Source organism: Procambarus clarkii, chromosome 5, assembly GCF_040958095.1.
Source record: "Procambarus clarkii isolate CNS0578487 chromosome 5, FALCON_Pclarkii_2.0, whole genome shotgun sequence".
Taxonomy (NCBI): domain Eukaryota; kingdom Metazoa; phylum Arthropoda; class Malacostraca; order Decapoda; family Cambaridae; genus Procambarus; species Procambarus clarkii.
This window is the reverse complement of record NC_091154.1, coordinates 6,349,278-6,370,101: the sequence shown is the minus strand read 5'-3', so window position 1 is coordinate 6,370,101 and position 20,824 is coordinate 6,349,278. Positions and strand designations below refer to the sequence as shown.

General features: G+C 43.3%; 1 protein-coding gene across 2 annotated transcripts in view; it reads right to left on the bottom strand.

The window, feature by feature from the left end:
• MED14 (mediator complex subunit 14) overlaps window positions 1-18,994 on the bottom strand; it is a 107,808-nt gene extending 88,814 nt beyond the window's left edge. Inside the window, exons 1-6 of one of the 2 annotated variants that reach the window (XM_045751718.2) lie at window positions 18,734-18,994; window positions 16,263-16,457; window positions 15,398-15,530; window positions 14,223-14,364; window positions 4,524-4,681; window positions 2,466-2,627 (exon numbers count right to left, since the gene is read on the bottom strand). In XM_045751718.2, the coding sequence (XP_045607674.1) occupies window positions 2,466-2,627; window positions 4,524-4,681; window positions 14,223-14,364; window positions 15,398-15,530; window positions 16,263-16,426 (759 nt within the window). In that variant the 5' untranslated portion in view covers window positions 16,427-16,457; window positions 18,734-18,994. The remainder of the gene's footprint in view (window positions 1-2,465; window positions 2,628-4,523; window positions 4,682-14,222; window positions 14,365-15,397; window positions 15,531-16,262; window positions 16,458-18,733) is intronic. The other variant, XM_069338912.1, reaches the window with a different exon arrangement.
• Between the last annotated feature and the right edge of the window lie 1,830 nt (window positions 18,995-20,824).

The window sequence follows — 20,824 nt, the reverse complement described above, 5'->3', positions numbered from 1 at the left end:
CCACACACCAGAAGATGAGGAGACGATGACGATACTGGTCCAGGATGGACCGAAACAAGTCGATTGTGTGTGATTCTCCTCATCTTCCTGGGTGTGGTTTAGTCATATACTTCTTTATCATTCTTCAAGAGTGTTCCTCCTTGTCCCACTGTGGGGACAGGAAATCGTATGCATTTCTTTTCAGTAAATCATAGGTGTTTCCTGCCACATGTTTCCTGCTGGAACCGAACCATCTGTGTTTCTTTTCCTCCACATGTGGGCAAGCAGTAGCTTAAGGTGTATCCTTGCTTTTGTCGCAATTTTCAAACTGCTGCTCTGCTGCCCTCCTGATGCTGGTGGACTCATTCCCAGCCCTCTTTAGTACCTCCCTGTCAGCCTCTGTTCCTATACCTATACCTCCTATACATTGTCTATGCCTTTCTTGTCTTCTTTTCTCCCTTACATTGTTGAACCATGGATTTATCATTCTCCTTTAGTCCACTTCCCTCCTGGGAGGTATGAACTGTTCCATTGCTTCATTTACCTTTCTGAGTTATGAGTTACATCATCTCATTGTTGACTTTCCTTCCACTTCCGTCTCCTATTGAACTTCCTGCAGATAATCCCTAACCTTCCTGTAGTTTCCCCCTCTTCCGCACTCTCCCGTGTAGGCATCACAGGCTTGGTACCACCAGCCAAGACTTGGCAATACCAAGCATTTATTCTTAGAAAGGTAGTGAGGGAGGGGGGGCCATATAAAAAAACAGAGGGCCGCCTACGATGGTGACAGTGTGCCGACCCATCTATTCTGCTGGAGCATGTCCCAAAGTCACAGTCCTGGTGCCACCAAGAGGTGTGGTGTCTACCTCCTAATCTGAGGCCTGGTCAACGACTGGGCCGCGGGGTCGTTAAGCCCCGAAATCACCACAAGGTAGTCTTACTGGTGTTACCAGTAGGACAAGGAGCCTGAAGTGTAGAGGTGAAAAAGTGGGAACCCAAGCAGTCAGAGGGCAGAACAGAGGCATGCGACCTTACACCAAGAGCAAAAAATACAGCAAAGACACAAGCTAACCCGCCCACCGTTATCTTGAGGTTATCTTGAGATGATTTCGGGGCTTTTTAGTGTCCCCGCGGCCCGGTCCTCGACCAGGCCTCCACCCCCAGGAAGCAGCCCGTGACAGCTGACTAACACCCAGGTACCTATTTTACTGCTAGGTACCAGGGGCATAGGGTGAAAGAAACTCTGCCCATTGTTTCTCGCCAGCGCCTGGGATCGAACCCAGGACCACAGGATCACAAGTCCAGTGTGCTGTCCGCTCGGCCGACCGGCTCCCTTGCAGTTTATGCAGTTTTAATGCCTTATATATCCTTGCCTGTATAGGTATCTGATAGCATACCTGTTAAGTGGTGAATTTGCAGCTTTCTTATTAGTCGCAGTATTAGATGGCTTCACAGGTCTTTAACCTCTTCCTCTCTTCTGTGTCTACCACCTGCATTTGTTCCAGTTGTGATGTCTTCTTTCCTGCCTCTTCTTGGACTGTCATTTTATGCCTAATGCTGTCTCCTCATTGTTTGGCCTTGGTAAAGCTTCCCTTACTAGCCTTCTGGGTTGATGTTTCTTCACCCTCCATTTCCTGGCTGTTTCATGCTCTTTCACCTCTGACGGCTCATGCCCTCCCGGGGTCTCCTTGGTTACTGTATCACCTCCGACGGCTCATGCCCTCCCGGGGTCTCCTTGGTTACTGTACCATCTCTGACGGCTCATGCCCTCCCGGGTCTCCTTGGTTACTGTATCACCTCTGACGGCTCATGCCCTCCCGGGTCTCCTTGGTTACTGTATCACCTCCGACGGCTCATGCCCTCCTGGGGTCTCCTTGGTTACTGTATCAGGTTCCTTCTTCAGTTGAGGATTCCATTTTTTAAAGATGGCATTCCTCCTGGCTCTTGTCTTATTTGCCTGGCTTTCAAAAGAAAGCCAGGCAGTCAGGTTGGGAAGCTGTATGGTCTTTTCCAAAAGCTTGGTTTCTGTTCATCACAACCTGGTCTTCGTTTTCCGAGCCTCAAAACTTGGTTTGCCCAGCCGGAGGTGCATCATGTGCTCTTTCCTGAGGCTGCAGTTAAGGCATTATTTGCACACTACTAATACTGTGTGGTGTTATGTCTTGTGGGTGTCAGTCTTTGTACATGTTCCTCGTTTCATTGCCAATTTTTCCCGGGTCAATGGGAAGGTTATACTGCCTAGTCAGTCAGTGTTTTATCCCCCAATCTCATTATGGGGCACAAGTTGGCTGCTTTGTTGACTTAGAAAATCTGTCCACAGTGATTTTTGGGTTAGAGGCTTCTGTCAGTTTAATTGGACAATTGTTACTTCCTACACAGGCTCAGAAACATCTGAAACTGAATGTGTCATCTTGCAAATGGAAATTAATTAATATCAAATCAACTAAAACACTGTGACTACATAATAATATAGAGTAGTACCATACCTGCATTGGATGAACAAGCTCCTTGCCATCTCCAGTTTCCTTGTCTTCTACAAGAATTTCAATCTCAAGGAGTCTCCAAGGTTCACTCGGAGAGTCTCCCATCAGGGTAAGGCTCACTTCAAATTCGTGCTCGACAGTGAATCTAACTCGACCATTCTCAATCTGTAAAACACAAGTGTTATCTATGACAAAAGCCAATATGAAGACAATTTCCAAGTTTATGATATAGGGATGTTGGAGACTCCAGAACTTCAGTATGGCAGCAACAAGGCAGGTAGGAAATAGAGGGCCAAAATATATACATTATACTAAGAAAGTAGACATTATACTAATGCATATATACATTATATTAAGAAAGTAGACTAATGTATAATACTCATAATGCATTCAAAAAAATTTTTGTTATATATTTAACATGTCACATTACTGTATCGTGAAAAATTAGGCTTAGAGTCGTGAAAATAACCTTCAGCGAGTGTCCTTCAGTCATTCCCTAAGGTGAATTGTCACAGTGGATGTAAGACAACATCATGTATAACCAACAAGGACTACATTCTGGCACCATCACTACATGTCTTCCCACCACACCATCACTAGTGATTATCACAGATCATGTATAACCAACAAGGACTACATTCTGGCACCGTCACTACATGTCTTCCCACCACACCATCACTAGTGATTATCACCCAAGGGGCTGCTTAGAGAAACCCCACCGACCATCAGAGAAAAACAAAGGGTTGGCTGCCAGCCAGGAGAAAGCAAAACCCTCATACCGTACTGTGAAGATGCAGCCCCGTCCTCCTAAAGGTTTCCCAGTGTCACGAAAATGGTCATATAAAGTGCACTCTCCTAACCTATCAGAGAACCCAAAACAGAAAATGGGATAGTACGTCACATTCACCAGCCGCTTACATTTCTTTGTAAGAGGACAGGTGGGAGAATAACCCACACACAAAGATCCATCTCAGAAGCTGCCTAATCCTGAGGCAGAAACCAAAGCAAGTCTGCCTACGCAGTAGCCAGGGGAAAATGAGAGGATGGAAACGTGCAAAAGGATGGCAAATCCAGGTCCCTCATTGGAATTCAGAAGACACTAGCTCATGATGACCAAACCATATACTGTACCTGAAGACAAGGCAGCGACGATGTGTCAGTCCATCCTGGACCATTATCAAGTCGACTGTGATCCAGGGCAGACCAAAGCCAGGTAGTGGCTTTAGGCATTGTATGTACTAGCTCTATCTATAAAGCCAACAAACTTTGTAAAATCTCTTTATGTATGTACCTTACCTAAATAAAATTATTATTATTATTATTATTATTATTATTATTATTATTATTATTATAAAACATCGTCGTCTCCTTATCTTCTGGCGTGTGATTTGGTCATCGTATCTTCAGCCACGTTATTGTGACTCATCGTCTGCACACTTGCTCATACTGCGGCAGGGAGTAGAAAAAGTGTCCAAGAGGAGCAATAAACCCCTCTGGGTAAGGTTCAAGTTCAAGCATGTTTATCGAGACAATAAAATACATTATAAAGGGATATAGATAGCTTAGGCTATTTCTACCCCCCCAACTGGGCCAGGTACTAAACACCTCCAGAGGAGAACCAAGGACCGTTTTCTGTTCGTAGGTCCACAGTTGGGTTGTCTTTGAGCCATTTAGTTCACCATTTATGTGATGTTATGACAACATGAGAGGACAGGCTGGATGAAGAGGCAGTAGAAGGGTACAGAGCTAAAACTCCATTTTCTCATAGAACGGAGGAGGTTCAACCACCCTGCCACACAGGTCCATGAGAAAACAAAAAAAAAAAATGGGAAGCACAATCACATAATTCATCCCCCCCCCTGCCAGGAAACCTAGCCTAATCAAAATAACCCCTAACACAGCTTAACCAAAGCTAATACATTCTTAATTTAACAATACATACAATTTTCACAATAAGAAAGCATGCTTTGTCTGTCTTGTGTACGATTTAACCACGGCCCTCCACCAAGCCGTACTAGAAATTATCATACATCGGTGACAAGAAATAACTAATAAACTTGCCCTGCTCGTTCTCATTTGTGACGGAAGCTCCGAAGTTACCAGTCGGTGCTGGATTATTTGCTCCAGGCGAGTCAGCGTTTGCTTGCGCTCCAGAGCGGTGACTGGCTCAAGAGGAAGAATACGCTGACGTATAGTCATGGGCAATCTGTCATACGAGCCTGGAAAACAAACTTTGGATGTCAACACATACATCACATGCACCAATAAAATTATCACTTAAAAATAAGAAAAATCCTGTTTTGACATATCCTGCGATGATTTCGAGGCTTAATGTCCCTGCGGCCCAGTCCTCAACCAGGCCTCCAGGCATAACAGACAATCTTAACATACTTTGCCAACATTACAAACTAAATATTAAAATATATTCTAATCTTCTACAAGAGACCCCAAAAAGGACAAAATATCCAGGCAAAACATAATTATACGTTGTTTAGGCCCACAGAACCAACAACACTGCAAACCAGACATGACAGGGCTGATCTCGAGAGACCTTGAAAATACTGAACAAGTTGAAAGATAATAATCCAGACCACTTCATCAAAAGGTCAAGTATAGCAAACATACTCAACAAGCCACAATGAAGGACAAAAAACAGGAGATGCTTTTTCACCCAAAGGTTATAAACCCCTGGAACTGCCGACCCGCTGAAACTGCAAATGCCAAGACATTACTTCAGTTAAAAATCCAGTTAGAAAAAATCCTCAGGAACAGTTGGAGGATCTTTACCAAGCTGTTTACTTCTTGTCCCTGTTGAGGCCACTAGAGACAAAGGCCCTTAGGTAAATTCAGGCAAAATTCAGGTAACTAATTATTGACCCCACCATACTCTTCCTGGTCCAGTATTACCCAACCTGATCTTTCAATTTACCACTCCATTAAAAACACAATCGTTTTGCATAATCAGAAAAGTACAAGCTCTAGCAACCTGCCTAACATCTATCGAGGCCACTTGTCAGAAAGTCTCAATATTACAGTACTGGTATTTTAAGTTTTATTAACAGATTGGTCGACTCCGTTTAAAATGCAACCTATCAGTCGAGTGAATGTGTTGCAAAACACAAAACATCAAAAGGGTTAACCGTGGAATGCTGCAAGTACCCCGAAGTGAGGCGGGATTTGCCCATTTAACTACCTGTGAAAGTATCAATTTAGCCACACACCGGGAAGTGAGGAACACCAGAGCTCCCAACCCGTACAAAGGCCCAAGAAGTCGCACCACGATACACTCCATGTAAAGGAGGAGCAACCTTCAGGTGGAACACCTGTTTCAATTCCTACAAAGTTGCCAATGCTAAACACCCATTACACTCACTGTAAGTGGCCAGTGTAAGTGGATGGACATGGAGGGAAGAGAAAGAGAAACTGAATCAACTACCTTATTAGTACAGCATGTATCTATCTATATACAGTATATACAGTACAGTATGACAATGTATGTACAGTATGTATATATCATAACAAATTGTAATTAGTGTTGCACCAGATACGTACTCAGGTAACTAGTGCCCAGACACAGAAACTAGATGCCTCCGCTGTAAGATAACTAGTGGGAAAATGCAAGTAATGTAATCTAACAAGTGAACAAAACAAATTAAGAGTGCGACACGTGGTAGCAACACTGGCCGTCCATACTGCCCCTCCGGGCCTGTCTCAAGTTGGTAAACACCCACAGTCAACACCCACGGCCAGCACCCACGGTCAACCCCCCCACCGGTCAACACCCCCACCTTGTAAGACCATCACCACTGAACAGAAGTGTTCAAAAAATGGCTTTGATAAAAACGTGCATAGAATGCAACATAAAGGTAGATTACCAACAGAGCTTTCAATGCCAACTCTGTTCAGCAGCCATATACAAAAAATGTGCCAACATGACTTAACAATTCAAGGAGAAATGGTCCCAGTGACCACTCTGTGTACTGGCCTGCAAAAAGGATGATGTAACTTTTTTGAAGATGATGGAAATCCTGGATAAAACTCCCGCCGAAAACAGAGAATTACTAATTAATGCCTGCATAGCAATTTCTAATGTCTTCAAACAAACTGTACATGACGCCAAGGTACAACCAGCTGTGGCACAGAGCTCGGTGGCAGCAGCGCCTGAGCAGGGCGCGGAGTCGGGGACGCCTGAGCAGGGCGCGGAGTCGGGGACGCCTGAGCAGGGCGCGGAGTCGGGGACGCCTGAGCGGGGCGCGGAGTCGGTGACGCCTGAGCGGGGCGCGGAGTCGGGGACGCCTGAGCGGGGCGCGGAGTCGGGGACGCCTGAGCGGGGCGCGGAGTCGGGGACGCCTGAGCGGGGCGCGGAGTCGGGGACGCCTGAGCGGGGCGCGGAGTCGGGGACGCCTGAGCGGGGCGCGGAGTCGGGGACGCCTGAGCGGGGCGCGGAGTCGGGGACGCCTGAGCGGGGCGCGGAGTCGGGGACGCCTGAGCGGGGCGCGGAGTCGGGGACGCCTGAGCGGGGCGCGGAGTCGGGGACGCCTGAGCGGGGCGCGGAGTCGGGGACGCCTGAGCGGGGCGCGGAGTCGGGGACGCCTGAGCGGGGCGCGGAGTCGGGGATGCCTGAGCGGGGCGCGGAGTCGGGGACGCCTGAGCGGGGCGCGGAGTCGGGGACCCCTCAGCGGGGCGCGGAGTCGGGGACCCCTGAGCGGGGCGCGGAGTCGGGGACCCCTGAGCGGGGCGCGGAGTCGGGGACCCCTGAGCGGGGCGCGGAGTCGGGGACCCCTGAGCGGGGCGCGGAGTCGGGGACCCCTGAGCGGGGCGCGGAGTCGGGGACCCCTGAGTGGGGCGCGGAGTCGGGGACCCCTGAGCAGAGTGCGGTGTCACAGGCCCCGGAGCAGAGCACAGTGTCGGGGACGCCGCAGCAGAGTGCAGTCCCTGGCAAAGGGAAACAAACAAAACAAGGCCCCAAAATCTGTTGGTATTACAAATGGGCTACCTGTAAGCATGGGGAATTGGGAAGAACAAATGGAACATGTAAATACGATCACCCTAGAAAGTGCAGAAACCTCCTCAATACAGGTAAATGTACCAAAAGCTGTGAATTCTTTCACCCAGAAATTTGCAAGAACTCTTTGGACAGGAAAGAGTGCTTCAATGCTGAATGTCCAGCTTTTCATATAAGAGGTACCAGGCGAATAAAACCGACAGACTACCACTATGAAAACAGCCACTACTCCATCGACCGGGATAATTTTTTAGCAAGAGGAAGAGGAGAAGAATGGCTAAAAATGACCAGACTCTACCACCAACTCGGTCAAATGCTAGAGAGGACGCAAACACAGTGGCCTCCTTACCAGAGCCTCAGATATTAACACCAAGTAAAGCATCCAGCACTTCCACTAACACGATAACATCATTTATATTTGCCAACACCCAGGGTATAAAAACACGCAAATCCAACAAAGTTCACTTTATATATGGTTTCCTTCATGAGGCAAATGCAGTGTTTGCAGCCCTAACGGAAACTCACACAAAGGACTACCTTGATGGTGAAATATGGATCTCAGAGTACAATCTCTTCAGATGTGATAGGAAACACCGGCTTCAGGGTGGGGTCAGCCTCTACATCAAAAACACACTCATCTGTACCGAGCTGCTAAACACCTCAAATGATATGGTGGAAGTGCTGATAGTCAAAATAGAGATCCTAAATGTAGTTATTGTCCTTGTATATAAGTCATCAGAGGCAAACCCTCAACAGTTTAAAGACCAACTAATGAAAATAGAACACTGCTTGGAAAACCTCACAAATCCAGCTCCGAACATCATCCTGCTTGGGGACTTCAACCTACGGCACCTGAAATGGAAGCACCTGGCTAATACAGTACTGTAATAATATCAGAAAGAATACCAGGAAGTAGCCTAAATGAACAGGCACATGCAAATGACCTGCTACGGATGTGCGATAGGTTTGCCTTAAACCAGCAAATAGTAGAACCAACTAGGAAGGAGAACACGCTGGACCTCATTTTCACTAATAATGATGAGTTGATCGGGAACATAATGATTACAAATACTTGTTACTCAGATCACAACTTAATTGAGGTTCTGACAACCATGGGGAATGGACCTTCAAAACCAGTCCAGATTCCCGGTGGAGGAGATTTCAACAAATTCAACTTCAATAATAAACAGATAAACTGGGAGCAAATAAACCAGGACTTCACAGAAATAAACTGGGAAGAACAGCTAGAAAATGCAAACCTGAACCAGTACCTGGAAAAAATAAGCTCAGTAGCACTAGAAATATGTTCAAACCGCATACCCCTAAGGAAAAAGAGAAAGAGATGCAGATTGGAACGGGAACGTCGTTCCCTATATAGGCGAAGAAAACAAATCGCAGAACAACTTGAGAGTCGCATCCTATCTCAAGAACGGCGAAGAAGGTTAGGTAGAGAAATAGAAACAATTGAACTCAAACTACAAGAATCATACAAAACCCAGGAGAGGCAAAGAGAGCAAAAGGCCATCAGTGAAATAGAGAGAAATCCAAAATATTTTTTCTCCTATGCAAAATCAAGATCAAAAACCACATCTAGTATCGGGCCCCAGCGAAAGGGAGATGGAACTTTCACCGACGACAACAAAGAAATGAGCAAGTTACTGAGGAAGCAGTACGACTGTTTTCAGCGAGCCATTAAACGCACTAAAGATTGATAACCCAAATGAATTTTTCATGGATATGATACCAACATCAAATCATATATCAGACGTCACCCAATCCCCACTAGATTTTGAAGAAGCCATAAACAGTATGCCTATGCACTCTGCACCAGTCCCGGATTCTTGGAACTCCATATTCATCAAGAACTATAAAAAAAACACTATCGAAGGCCCTTCACATTCTGTGGAGACAAAGCCTAGATACTGGCGTTATCCCTGACATACTAAAAACAGCAGAGATAGCACCACTCCATAAAGGAGGAAATAAGGCAGAGGCAAAAAATTACAGACCGATACCACTAACATCGCACATCATAAAAAATTTTGAGAGAGTGCTAAGAAGATAGATCACAAAATACATGGAATCACAGCATCTCCACAACCCCGGACAACATGGTTTCAGAACAGGGCGCTCTTGCCTGTCGCAGTTGCTGGACCACTATGATATGGCATTAGATGCTATGGAAGACAAACAAAACGCTCATGTAATTTACACAGATTTCGCAAAAGCTTTTGATAAATGTGACCATGGTGTTATTGCACATAAAATGCGTTCAAAAGGAATTACCGGGAAAATAGGCAGATGGATCTACAATTTCCTGACTAACAGAACCCAATGTGTAATAGTCAACAAAATAAAATCCAACCCATCAACCGTGAAAAGCTCAGTCCCCCAGGGTACTGTGCTTGCTCCAGTACTTTTTCTCATCCTCATATCGGACATAGACAAGAACACAACCTATAACAGATACAGAACAGAAGATATAGGATGATACAGAACACTATATCATCCTTTGCAGATGACACTAGGATTTTCATGAGAGTTGGCAACATAGAGGACACGGCAAACCTCCAATCAGATGTAGATCAGGTCTTTCTATGGGCTACAGAAAATAATATGGTTTTTAACGAGGATAAGTTCCAGCTCATGCGCTACGAAAAAATTGAAAATATAAAAACGGAAACCATGTACAAAACTCAGGCAAATCTTAACATAGAACGAAAAGGCAATGTAAAGGATCTGGGTGTACTCATGTCGGAAGACCTTACCTTTAAAGAACACAATAAAGTAGCAGTCACAACTGCAAGAAAAATGACAGGTTGGATAACAAGAACTTTTAACACTAGAGATGCTATACCAATGATGATACTTTTCAAAACGCTTGTGCTCTCTAGAGTGGAGTACTGCTGCACAATGACAGCCCCTTTCAAAGCTGGAGAAATTGCTGACCTGGAGAGCGTGCAGAGATCCTTTACTGCTAGAATCCACTCAGTAAAACATCTAAACTATTGGGACCGACTAAAAAGCCTAAATCTGTACTCCCTTGAGTGCAGGCAGGAGAGATACATAATAATTTACACGTGGAAAATTATTGAGGGGCTGGTCCCAAACCTGCACACAGAAATAACATCACATAAGGCGGTGGCGTTGCTGTGCTGGTAAAAGAACACCTAAAGGTGAACGAAATAATGACTGCCAATCCACAAGAAGTTGACATAATAGCACTAGAGATCTGCCATGAGGATGATAAACTAATGATAATAAATGCATATAGTCCACCGCCAAGCAGCACATGGTCAAAGGAGGAGCTAGATAGTAAACGTGAAGGTCTTATAACAATAATGAGAGAGATTATAGCGAGAGCGGATAACGATAGATCACGACTGTTGATAGTCGGTGACTTCAACTTGAAATCCATAGACTGGGAAGCATATGAAGCTAAAACAGAAGATTTTTGGACCTGTAAATTTGTAGACCTCATCCTGGAAACATTCTTGTATCAACATGTTAAACAAGCTACGAGGATGAGGGAAGGGGACGTTCCCTCCATGCTAGATTTGATATTTACCAGGAAGGAGGAAGAGATATTTGACATTCAGTACCTTCCTCCCTTGGGTAAAAGTGACCATGTCTTTTTGGGAATAAAGTATGCAATGCGTTATAAGCTGGAAGAAAATAAGGAGGTTGAAGCAGTTGAAAAACCAGACTTCAGGAGAGGACATTATGGTGACCTTGGAAATTTTTTTAGTGAGTATAATTGGACAGACTTGATGCTAGGCAAGGAAGTGAATGAGATGTATGTCAAGTTTTGTGAAATATATGATAAAGGCACAAAAAAATTTATACCAAAACAGAGATGCAGGGCCAGAAAACAGGATTGGTTCGACAGAAATTGTGAGAGGGCAAGAGACCAAAAGACACAAAAATGGAATCAGTATAGGAAGAGGCCAAACCCCCAAACATACCAGCGATACAAAGATGCGAGAAACAACTATACAGCAGTAAGGAGAGAGGCAGAAAGAAATTTTGAAAAAGGGATAGCGGATAAATGTAAAACAGAACCAGGCCTATTCTACAAATTCATAAACAACAAATTGCAGGTAAAGGATAATATCCAGAGGTTGAAAATGGGAAACAGATTCACGGAAAATGAAAAGGAAATGTGTGAAACATTAAATGAAAAGTTCCAAAGTGTGTTTGTACAAAATGAAATCTTCAGAGAACCAGACACAATAAGAATTCCAGAGAACAACATAGAGCGGATAGAGGTGTCTAGAGATGAAGTGGAAAATATGCTAAAGGAGCTCGGTAAGAACAAAGCAGCTGGCCCAGATGGAGTTTCACCATGGGTTCTGAGAGAATGTGCATCTGAGCTCAGCATTCCACTTCACCTGATCTTTCAGGCACCCCTGTGTACAGGAATCGTAGCAGACGTGTGGAAACAGGCTAACATAGTTCCAATCTACAAAAGTGGCAGCAGGGAAGACCCCCTCAATTATAGACCTGTATCATTGACAAGTGTAATAGTGAAAGTATTGGAAAAGCTAATCAAAACTAAATGGGTAGAACACCTGGAGAGAAATGATATAATATCAGACAGACAGTATGGTTTTCGATCTGGAAGATCCTGTGTATCGAATTTACTCAGTTTCTATGATCGAGCCACAGAGATATTACAGGAAAGAGATGGTTGGGTTGACTGCATCTATCTGGACCTAAAAAAGACTTTCGACAGAGTTCCACATAAGAGGTTGTTCTGGAAACTGAAAAATATTGGAGGGGTGACAGGTAAGCTTCTATCATGGATGAAAAATTTTCTGACTGATAGAAAAATGAGGGCAGTAATCAGAGGCAATGTATCGGAATGGAGAAATGTCACAAGTGGAGTACCACAGGTTTCAGTTCTTGCACCAGTGATGTTTATTGTGCACATAAATGATCTACCAGTTGGTATACAGAATTATATGAACATGTTTGCTGATGATGCTAAGATAATAGGAAGGATAAGAAATTTAGATGATTGTCATGCCCTTCAAGAAGACCTGGACAAAATAAGTATATGGAGCACCACTTGGCAAATGGAATTTAATGTTAATAAATGTCATGTTATGGAATGTGGAATAGGAGAACATAGACCCCACACAACCTATATATTATGTGAGAAATCTTTAAAGAATTCTGATAAAGAAAGAGATCTAGGGGTGGTTCTAGATAGAAAACTATCTCCTGAGGACCACATAAAGAATATTGTGCAAGGAGCCTATGCTATGCTTTCTAACTTCGGAATTGCATTTAATTACATGGATGGCGATATACTAAAGAAATTGTTCATGACTTTTGTTAGGCCAAAGCTAGAATATGCAGCTGTTGTGTGGTGCCCATATCTTAAGAAGCACATCAACAAACTGGAAAAGGTGCAAAGACATGCTACTAAGTGGCTCCCAGAACTGAAGGGTAAAAGCTACGAGGAGAGGTTAGAAGCATTAAATATGCCAAAACTAGAAGACAGAAGAAAAAGAGGTGATATGATCACTACATACAAAATAGTATCAGGAATTGATAAAATCGACAGGGAAGATTTCCTGAGACCTGGCACTTCAAGAACAAGGGGTCATAGATTTAAACTAGCTAAACACAGATGCCGAAGAAATATAAGAAAATTCACCTTCGCAAATAGAGTGGTAGACAGTTGGAACAAGTTAAGTGAGAAGGTGGTGGAGGCCAAGACCGTCAGTAGTTTCAAAGCGTTATATGACAAAGAGTGCTGGGAAGACGGGACACCACGAGCTTAGCTCTCATCCTGTAACTACACTTAGGTAATTACACTTAGGTAATTACATGAGACCAGAAGACATGGCAGGATGTGCAGCATACCCCCATTGAAAAGCAGAGGTGCAACAGGTACAACAGGAGAGAGAGAGAACTCTATCAACATCAGAGGCCCGAGACTGTTAAACACGCTTCCACTACACATAAGGGGCAAAACTGGCTGACCCCTCACAGTGTTCAAGAGAGAACTGGATAAGCACCTCCAAAGGATACCTGATCAACCAGGCTGTGACTCATACGTCAGGCTGCGAGCAGCCGCGTCTAACAGCCTGGTTGATCAGTCCAGCAACCAGGAGGCCTGGTCGACGACCGGGCCGCGGGGACGCTAAGCCCCAGAAGCACCTCAAGGTAACCTCAAGGTAAGATACCCAAGAGTGAAGAAGCAGGCCTAGGAGCTTCAAGTGCAGATGATGAGTCACAATAACATGGCTGAAGATATGATGACCAAACCACACACCAGAGGATGAGAAACGACAACATTTCGGTCCGTTCTGGCCCATTATCAATTCATAGGAGCTTCAAGTCCCTGCATGTAACAACATACCGTAATATATAGGCCAAAAGCACAAAGGCCAGGTAAGAAGCCCTCCCCAGCCCAGATCCAGACATTCCTTTGCCCATATAGAGAAATCCATACCTAAAAGACACCATTCAACACCTCCCCGCATTGAATCAGACCATACAACCTTCTATCTTTGTGCCCTTGATCTTCCCCAACTCTAATCGTTCCCACCATGGCAGCGTACCTGACAAACACTAAGGAGAAGCAAATAATGCCCCATCAACTCCATCTAACACCGAGCTTAGGAGAAAGAGCTCAGTCCCCACATACAGTTAGGAGAGAAGAGACCAATTGATAATAAATTTAGGGGAAGGTTTTGGAAACTTAGATATGTTAGACAGTGAGGGGGAATAATACAAGTTACCTGTGGTTAGAGTCTCGACGGCTGCAGGGATGTGGAAGTGGGGGAGACGAGCACGGACCAGGTTCTCCTTGGTCATGTGATAGAGCTTGTCGGCCGAGTCAGTGAAGAGGTTGTTCTGCTTCTCCAGCAAGGCCATAATGTGCTGCAAACACACCATCAAGCACATACAAGAACATATCAAATTTTAAGTAGAGTATTACTTGTTCCATGAAGGTAGCAAAACTGAGTCGAGGATCAAAACGTTTTTGACAGTTGCATTAATACAGTACTGATGAGTCAATTTTAGTTTCAAATTATCATAAAGTTTTGCGAAAGCTCATTTCCAAGTCCCATTCTCCAATAGGTCCCTCATGTAAGATTTCAGTGTGGCTGGACATTAATCATGCATTCAAGCAAGTACTACTGTACGTACATCACAGTGCTGCGGGATAGTTCCTTGCATCCTGGTCGGGTAATAATATGCTATGGCATCACTGAAGAAAACTTCTTCCAGACCAGAACTGATCACCGAAAGATATTTTTCGCGAAAATCAAAGCTTTCTATGCTCTTGCCGACAGTCACACACAAATAAACCAAATAAAGGTTCTGACCAGTAGGACTTCCAGGTCCACCACCATCATTAGTCACCACCACCCTGCCGCCACCACCACCATCATCAGTCACCACCACCACTCGCCACTGCCACCACCACCACTCGCCATCACCACTACCACTCGCCATCAACCACTCGCCACCACCACCACCACTCGCCATCACCACTACCACTCGCCATCAACCACTCACCACCAAGCAGCAGCTCTATTATCAGACCATCCTCTTGACTTTCCACAACGAACAAAACAAGGTGAACTAAAATGCACGAGCCATTACCAAGGACACAATGAGATCTTACGTGAGGAAGCAGCACAATCTCTCCCTCCCCATACACCCACTTACAACTGATAAAATACACACACAATGTCTCACTCCCCGTGGGCACAGTTATAAGCCAACACTCAGACAATGTCTCACTCCCCGTGGGCACAGTTATAAGCCCACACTCACACAATGTCTCACTCCCCGTGGGCAGAGTTATAAGCCCACACTCACACAATACCTCACTCATCACAGTTAAGTACACAGTTATCAGCACACTCGCACCCTTTTAACCAACACTCCAGGAAGAGGCACTCACACAACACTTATCAACTTTGGAAGCACTTGCTGCCCACTTGACTAGTGCCAGGAGACGCACGTACAGCTGCCGTGTCCTCTGGGCGTACTGCACTATATCCACCTTCTTTTCCATATCGCTCTTCCTTGGCAAGCTGGCAAAACAAAAGAGCATTTTAGTATCAGCTTCCTTAATATTTAACTAAATACATAGAGCTTTTTTATATAAAACTTAAAGACTGGCTTCAAGTGTCAACCAGAAGCTTAACAATTGGTTTAAGTGTCAAGTGGCAGTTAGAAGTCAAACAGCTGGCTTAAGTGTCAACTGGAAGCCAAAATCAGTATCTTGAAATTCCCCTAGGAAATCATAATTTTCTATTGATTATTTCTGAGGTGAACATCACATCAGTCACCACAACTACGCTATCAATATATTATTCATGTGGTAGTTGCTAAGCTGAGATCACAACACTGGTAAAAAATCTCAAAAGTCAAAATCTCACAAAATCTCTCACATTTCAACCGCAGCAAAGCCTGCCCATTTGTGACAACGAGCATAATGAACGGTAAACACATTTCCGATATAGCATAGGCCTAGTGCTCGTGTTTCTGACCCTCAACCCGAGTACTGTACCGTACTGCAGGCTACCTACCTTGTTGAAGATTCCGAGGATTAGTATCCCTACGGCCCGGTCTCCGATCGCAGCAACCAGAAGGTCTTCCTGGTTGCTAGTCTGATCAGCGAGGCTGTTTGATGCGGTTGCTTGCAGCCTGACATGAGCTACGCTCTTCCTCGACACACAAAGCCTAGCGAGCTACTAGTAGCAACATTTATGACAATATAATGATGCTCACATTTCCGACATACAAGAAAGAACAACACTCACATCTCCGCCAAGTTGAGCAAGTCAGAGTACGTCCTCTGATTGATATACTGGATGAGCACTCCAAGCGATATTGTGCCCATCTGGCCACCCATTGACCCCACCGAATCTATGGGCCCCGCACCACTCCCACTCTCCAGTGGAGTTGGAGTTGGAGTGGGTGTCATCGCAACTTGATTGATGTGTCACCTTAGCTACCTGTGGGTTAAGAAAATCCAATAAAATTGTGAAACAAAGAGGTGCATATACTGTACTTTGTTAAATGTTTGCTAATTGTAGACCAAATATAATGCTGCAATAATAACTCCAAAAAATAATAATACTGTATTGACGATAATAGTACACTAATCACTGTGGTGGTCCAGACTCGCAGTGTGTTTGCTGGACACTCAGAAATATAAAAGGGTTATAAAAATTGTTTACATCATCTATTGTTATTTGTTATTATAATTATAACTCTGGTGTCAAAATGTTTGCAAATGAATTCTTTAGAAAATGGATGTAAAAACAAAATTTAATTTATAATAAATTATACACAACAGCAATGAAAATTTTAATGGTTATGAATAGCAATCAGATGACATATTTTAGTTGCATTGGTACATGTACTGTTGGAGTACGGATGACAGGTTTTAAAGTCACGAGAACACGTGTTCAAAAATAGTCTATTTCCACTTGAGAATCATCATAACATGTTTACTGGATACAAACATGACAATTAAGGTAGACAACAAGTTTACACGTGTGTGTAAAATACTTAAAACTATAAAAACCATGCATTAGTGATAAATAAAAGATAGCCCTTTGCAGGTTACATTATAACAATATTCGTTGGCAATGCTTTATTTGCATGACAAAATAAGTGGCTTCAGAGTCACGCACTGTGGCTGTCATTCAGTGCTAGGTTAGACTTTGTTAGGCTAAGTTAGATTTAGCTAGGCAAGTCTAGCCTATCCTAAATTAGGTTAGGTTCGGTTCAACTAGGTTAGGCTAGGTGAAGTTAGGCTAGGTTAGGCAAGGGTAGATTATGTTAGGCTAGATTAGGCATGGGTAGGTTAGGTCAGGCTAGGTTACCCCATGCTAGATATTAAAACCAGTCAGGAAACTGCATAATAAAATCACAAGAACGTGATGTAAGTGTACTGTATGTACGAGATAATATCGAGGTTGCATAATGCGACTGAACTTGTATCCCTGGACTCCCCAGCCATGCGCGCACTACCCACTGTACCATACTGTGCACACGACGGCCATGCAGGTTCAATCCCATCACACAGCCCCCCCAATATTTACTCCACTGGCAATTTTTTTTTTTAACAAAGTGAACTGGATCTTCATGGATACACTGGGCACAGTGCTATTCTGATATACCACAAATCAACAAAAGTTATCATAATAATAATAGGCCATAAAACAGGCCAAAAGTATATTTACTACAAGTGCGAGGACACTAACGATTGGCTCTTGGAATAATTTTAGGGTTTACAGGGAATTACGTTCACATGATGGATTGGAAATACTGTACTGGTATTTTTGTTTGTGTAGAGGGAACAACTGCAGAATTTTTTTTTAAGATCATCTTTGCTGTTGTATAATATATAGTGCTGTGGTACAGTATTTTTGGCATACTATACACGGGTTAACCCAACTGACAATTGGGGTTACATTCCAATATGGTGCAGAACAACCTTCAGGACCCAACTGTGGAAGACGCATCGTACACATCGTATACACACGATGTGTACACGTCTTGTGTACACATCGTACACAAGACGGTTCGTCAGCATATTATATAACCTAACCTGATCCAACCCAAATCAACCTAACCTAACCCAACCAGGCCTAACATGATAATACATCCTAGCAATAGGGACGAGTTTTAAAATCAGAAAATGAGCCTTGTCATGCCATCTTGTGTATGATTCGGCCATACTTCCCTTCAAGACCCAACTGGAGAAGACACAAGTCACATTTATTTATTGATATACTATATATACAAAAAGATACAGTGGGTTTTAGAGAGTACATAGCACTGATGTTTTGGCATTCTTATAAAGCCACTAACACGCACAGCGTTTCGGGCAGATTATACACAAGAGAGTTCGACCATATAATTATAGCACCTAATATTGCCAACCAAACCTAACACAAAGAAATCTAACAATATATACGGTTTTGATAATTAGAGAGCAAGCTGCAACTTGCCCAGGTTTAATTAAAAATAAATAAATAAAATATAGTTCACATATGTAATGATTAGTAGCTACAGTAGGCTACCTAAGCGGGGACGTGGGGGGGGAGCAGCTAGATGCTGACGCTTTTGTTTAGGGTAAACCACTGCATTTTTTACGAAGGGAAAATCGAGAAATGCTCGCATACGACCCAACAGCGGAGTTAAGGGTCAAGTGTCACCCTTAAAACTCCACCCCCCCCCTCCTCCCCTCACCCTCCCACCACACGCATGAGGTCAATACCTGAGGTCAGAGGCCACCTGGGCCCCTCACACCTCACTCACTCACTCAGAGCCTGGGGCGGCTGGCCGGTCTAGACACCATTACTCTCAACAGTCCAGAGGAGAACATCAAGGTAAACGGGGGACCTCTCACAAGCCGCCGGCTTCCTGTCCTCGTCCAGGCCACTAGAGAGTTAAGTGGCCCTCGGAGGGGTAAATTCAGGTAAACAGCGGCGGCGGTGGCCGTCCTCCGCCTAGACTACAACAACAATAACATCAACTCATAAACAACAACTACACTAAATGTAAAGCATTTCGTATTTCTTTCTAATTAAGATAATTTGAAGAACTTATGTATGTTAAATCTATTTTAAATAACTAATAAATATTATTTAGCAAAAACTTTGATATTTAAGGATATTTAGTCATATTTAAACTCTAAGTTTACACTTTGGGTTCAAGAAAACATGAACGAGCCTAAAAGCTTTATTTCATTTTATTTATTTATTTATTTATTTATTTATTTATTTATTTATTTATTTATTTATTTATTTATTTATTTATGTATTTATTTATTTATTTATTTATTTATTTATTTATTTATTTATTTATTTATTTATTTATTTATTTATTTATTTATTTATTTATTTCTAAAATTTACTTATTTCTCTATTTTATTATTTTTTATTTACTTATCTATCTATCTATCTATCTATCTATCTATCTATCTATCTATCTATCTATCTATCTATCTATCTATCTATCTATCTATCTATCTATCTATCTATCTATCTATCTATCTATCTACAAGAAAGTACATTGGTTTGTGAGAGAACATAACATTGGTATTCACACATTCTTGCAAAGCCTCTACCACGCATAGTCTTTTCGGCAGGACCTTCTTAATCTATCTTTAAACTTTCAGACAAAAGTTAGTTTAGTTTAGTTCATTTATTATGCACCCCATACCCATCTTGTGGGCGGTAGTGGAAAGGGTTACAGAGGCACATAATGGGCTCAGGGACTGAACCCCACAATTCATTTAGCTAAGCAAGTTACAATCTTGATGAGCTAGTTACAAAATTCAATATAAGTCGTCACATCAACAATGGGTTCGAGATCGACCTCAAGTACAGGTTCTAAATTAAGCAACTGACATATGTGGAGAGCTAGTGTCAAAATTTATATGTTTGTCCTGCACACCGCCCCCCATCCAGTGGGCAGCGGTGGATAGGTTACACCGCCCCCCCATCCAGTGGGCAGCGGTGGATAGGTTACACCGCCCCCCCATCCAGTGGGCAGCGGTGGATAGGTTACACCGCCCCCCATCCAGTGGGCAGCGGTGGATAGGTTACAATCACTTAGTTACTACCTACAGTTAGCAAACTGGGGATATTTGGCTAAAATTTCTGGTAGCAGATCATTTTGAATGAAATATTTACACATCGCTGGAACATTGGTTATAGAATTGTTTCTAAATTCACGTATCTTTTCGCACTCCATCACATAGTGACGGAGGGTGTGCGAATAATTTTGTTGACACAGTTTACATTTGGTCAGGTCTATATCAGCAGATAATGAGAATTCCCAGAGATACTTGTAACCAAGTCTAAGCCGAGCAGCAGTAACATCTAGAAGTCTGCTGATTTTATTGGATGATCCATAGATGTGTGGCTCCTCTTGCATGATAGTATGATGATAGATGGAATTACTGGTGTCAATTTCACTTTGCCTCAGATCTACAAGATCTTGTTGAAGTTCTCGGTGTACTGCTGCTCTCAGATTGCTCATTGACAATCCAAGGTTACACTCAACGGCTCCTTTAAAGGCAGATTCTTTGGCTAACTTATCAGCTCTATCATGCATTCGGAGGCCAACATGAGATGGCGACCACATGAAATGGACTCTGTTACCATCCTTAATAATTTTGTTGTATTTGTGTCTAGCTTCGGACACGCGCATGTTACAGTTATGTCTTAAAGAGTTGAGAGCAATTAAGGATGATAAGGAGTCACTTACAATTAATGTATCAAGTTTGGAGACTTGTACACATTTCAGTGCAAGGATCAAGGCAAATAGTTCAGTCTGAAGGGTAGAGGCCCAATTGTTTATA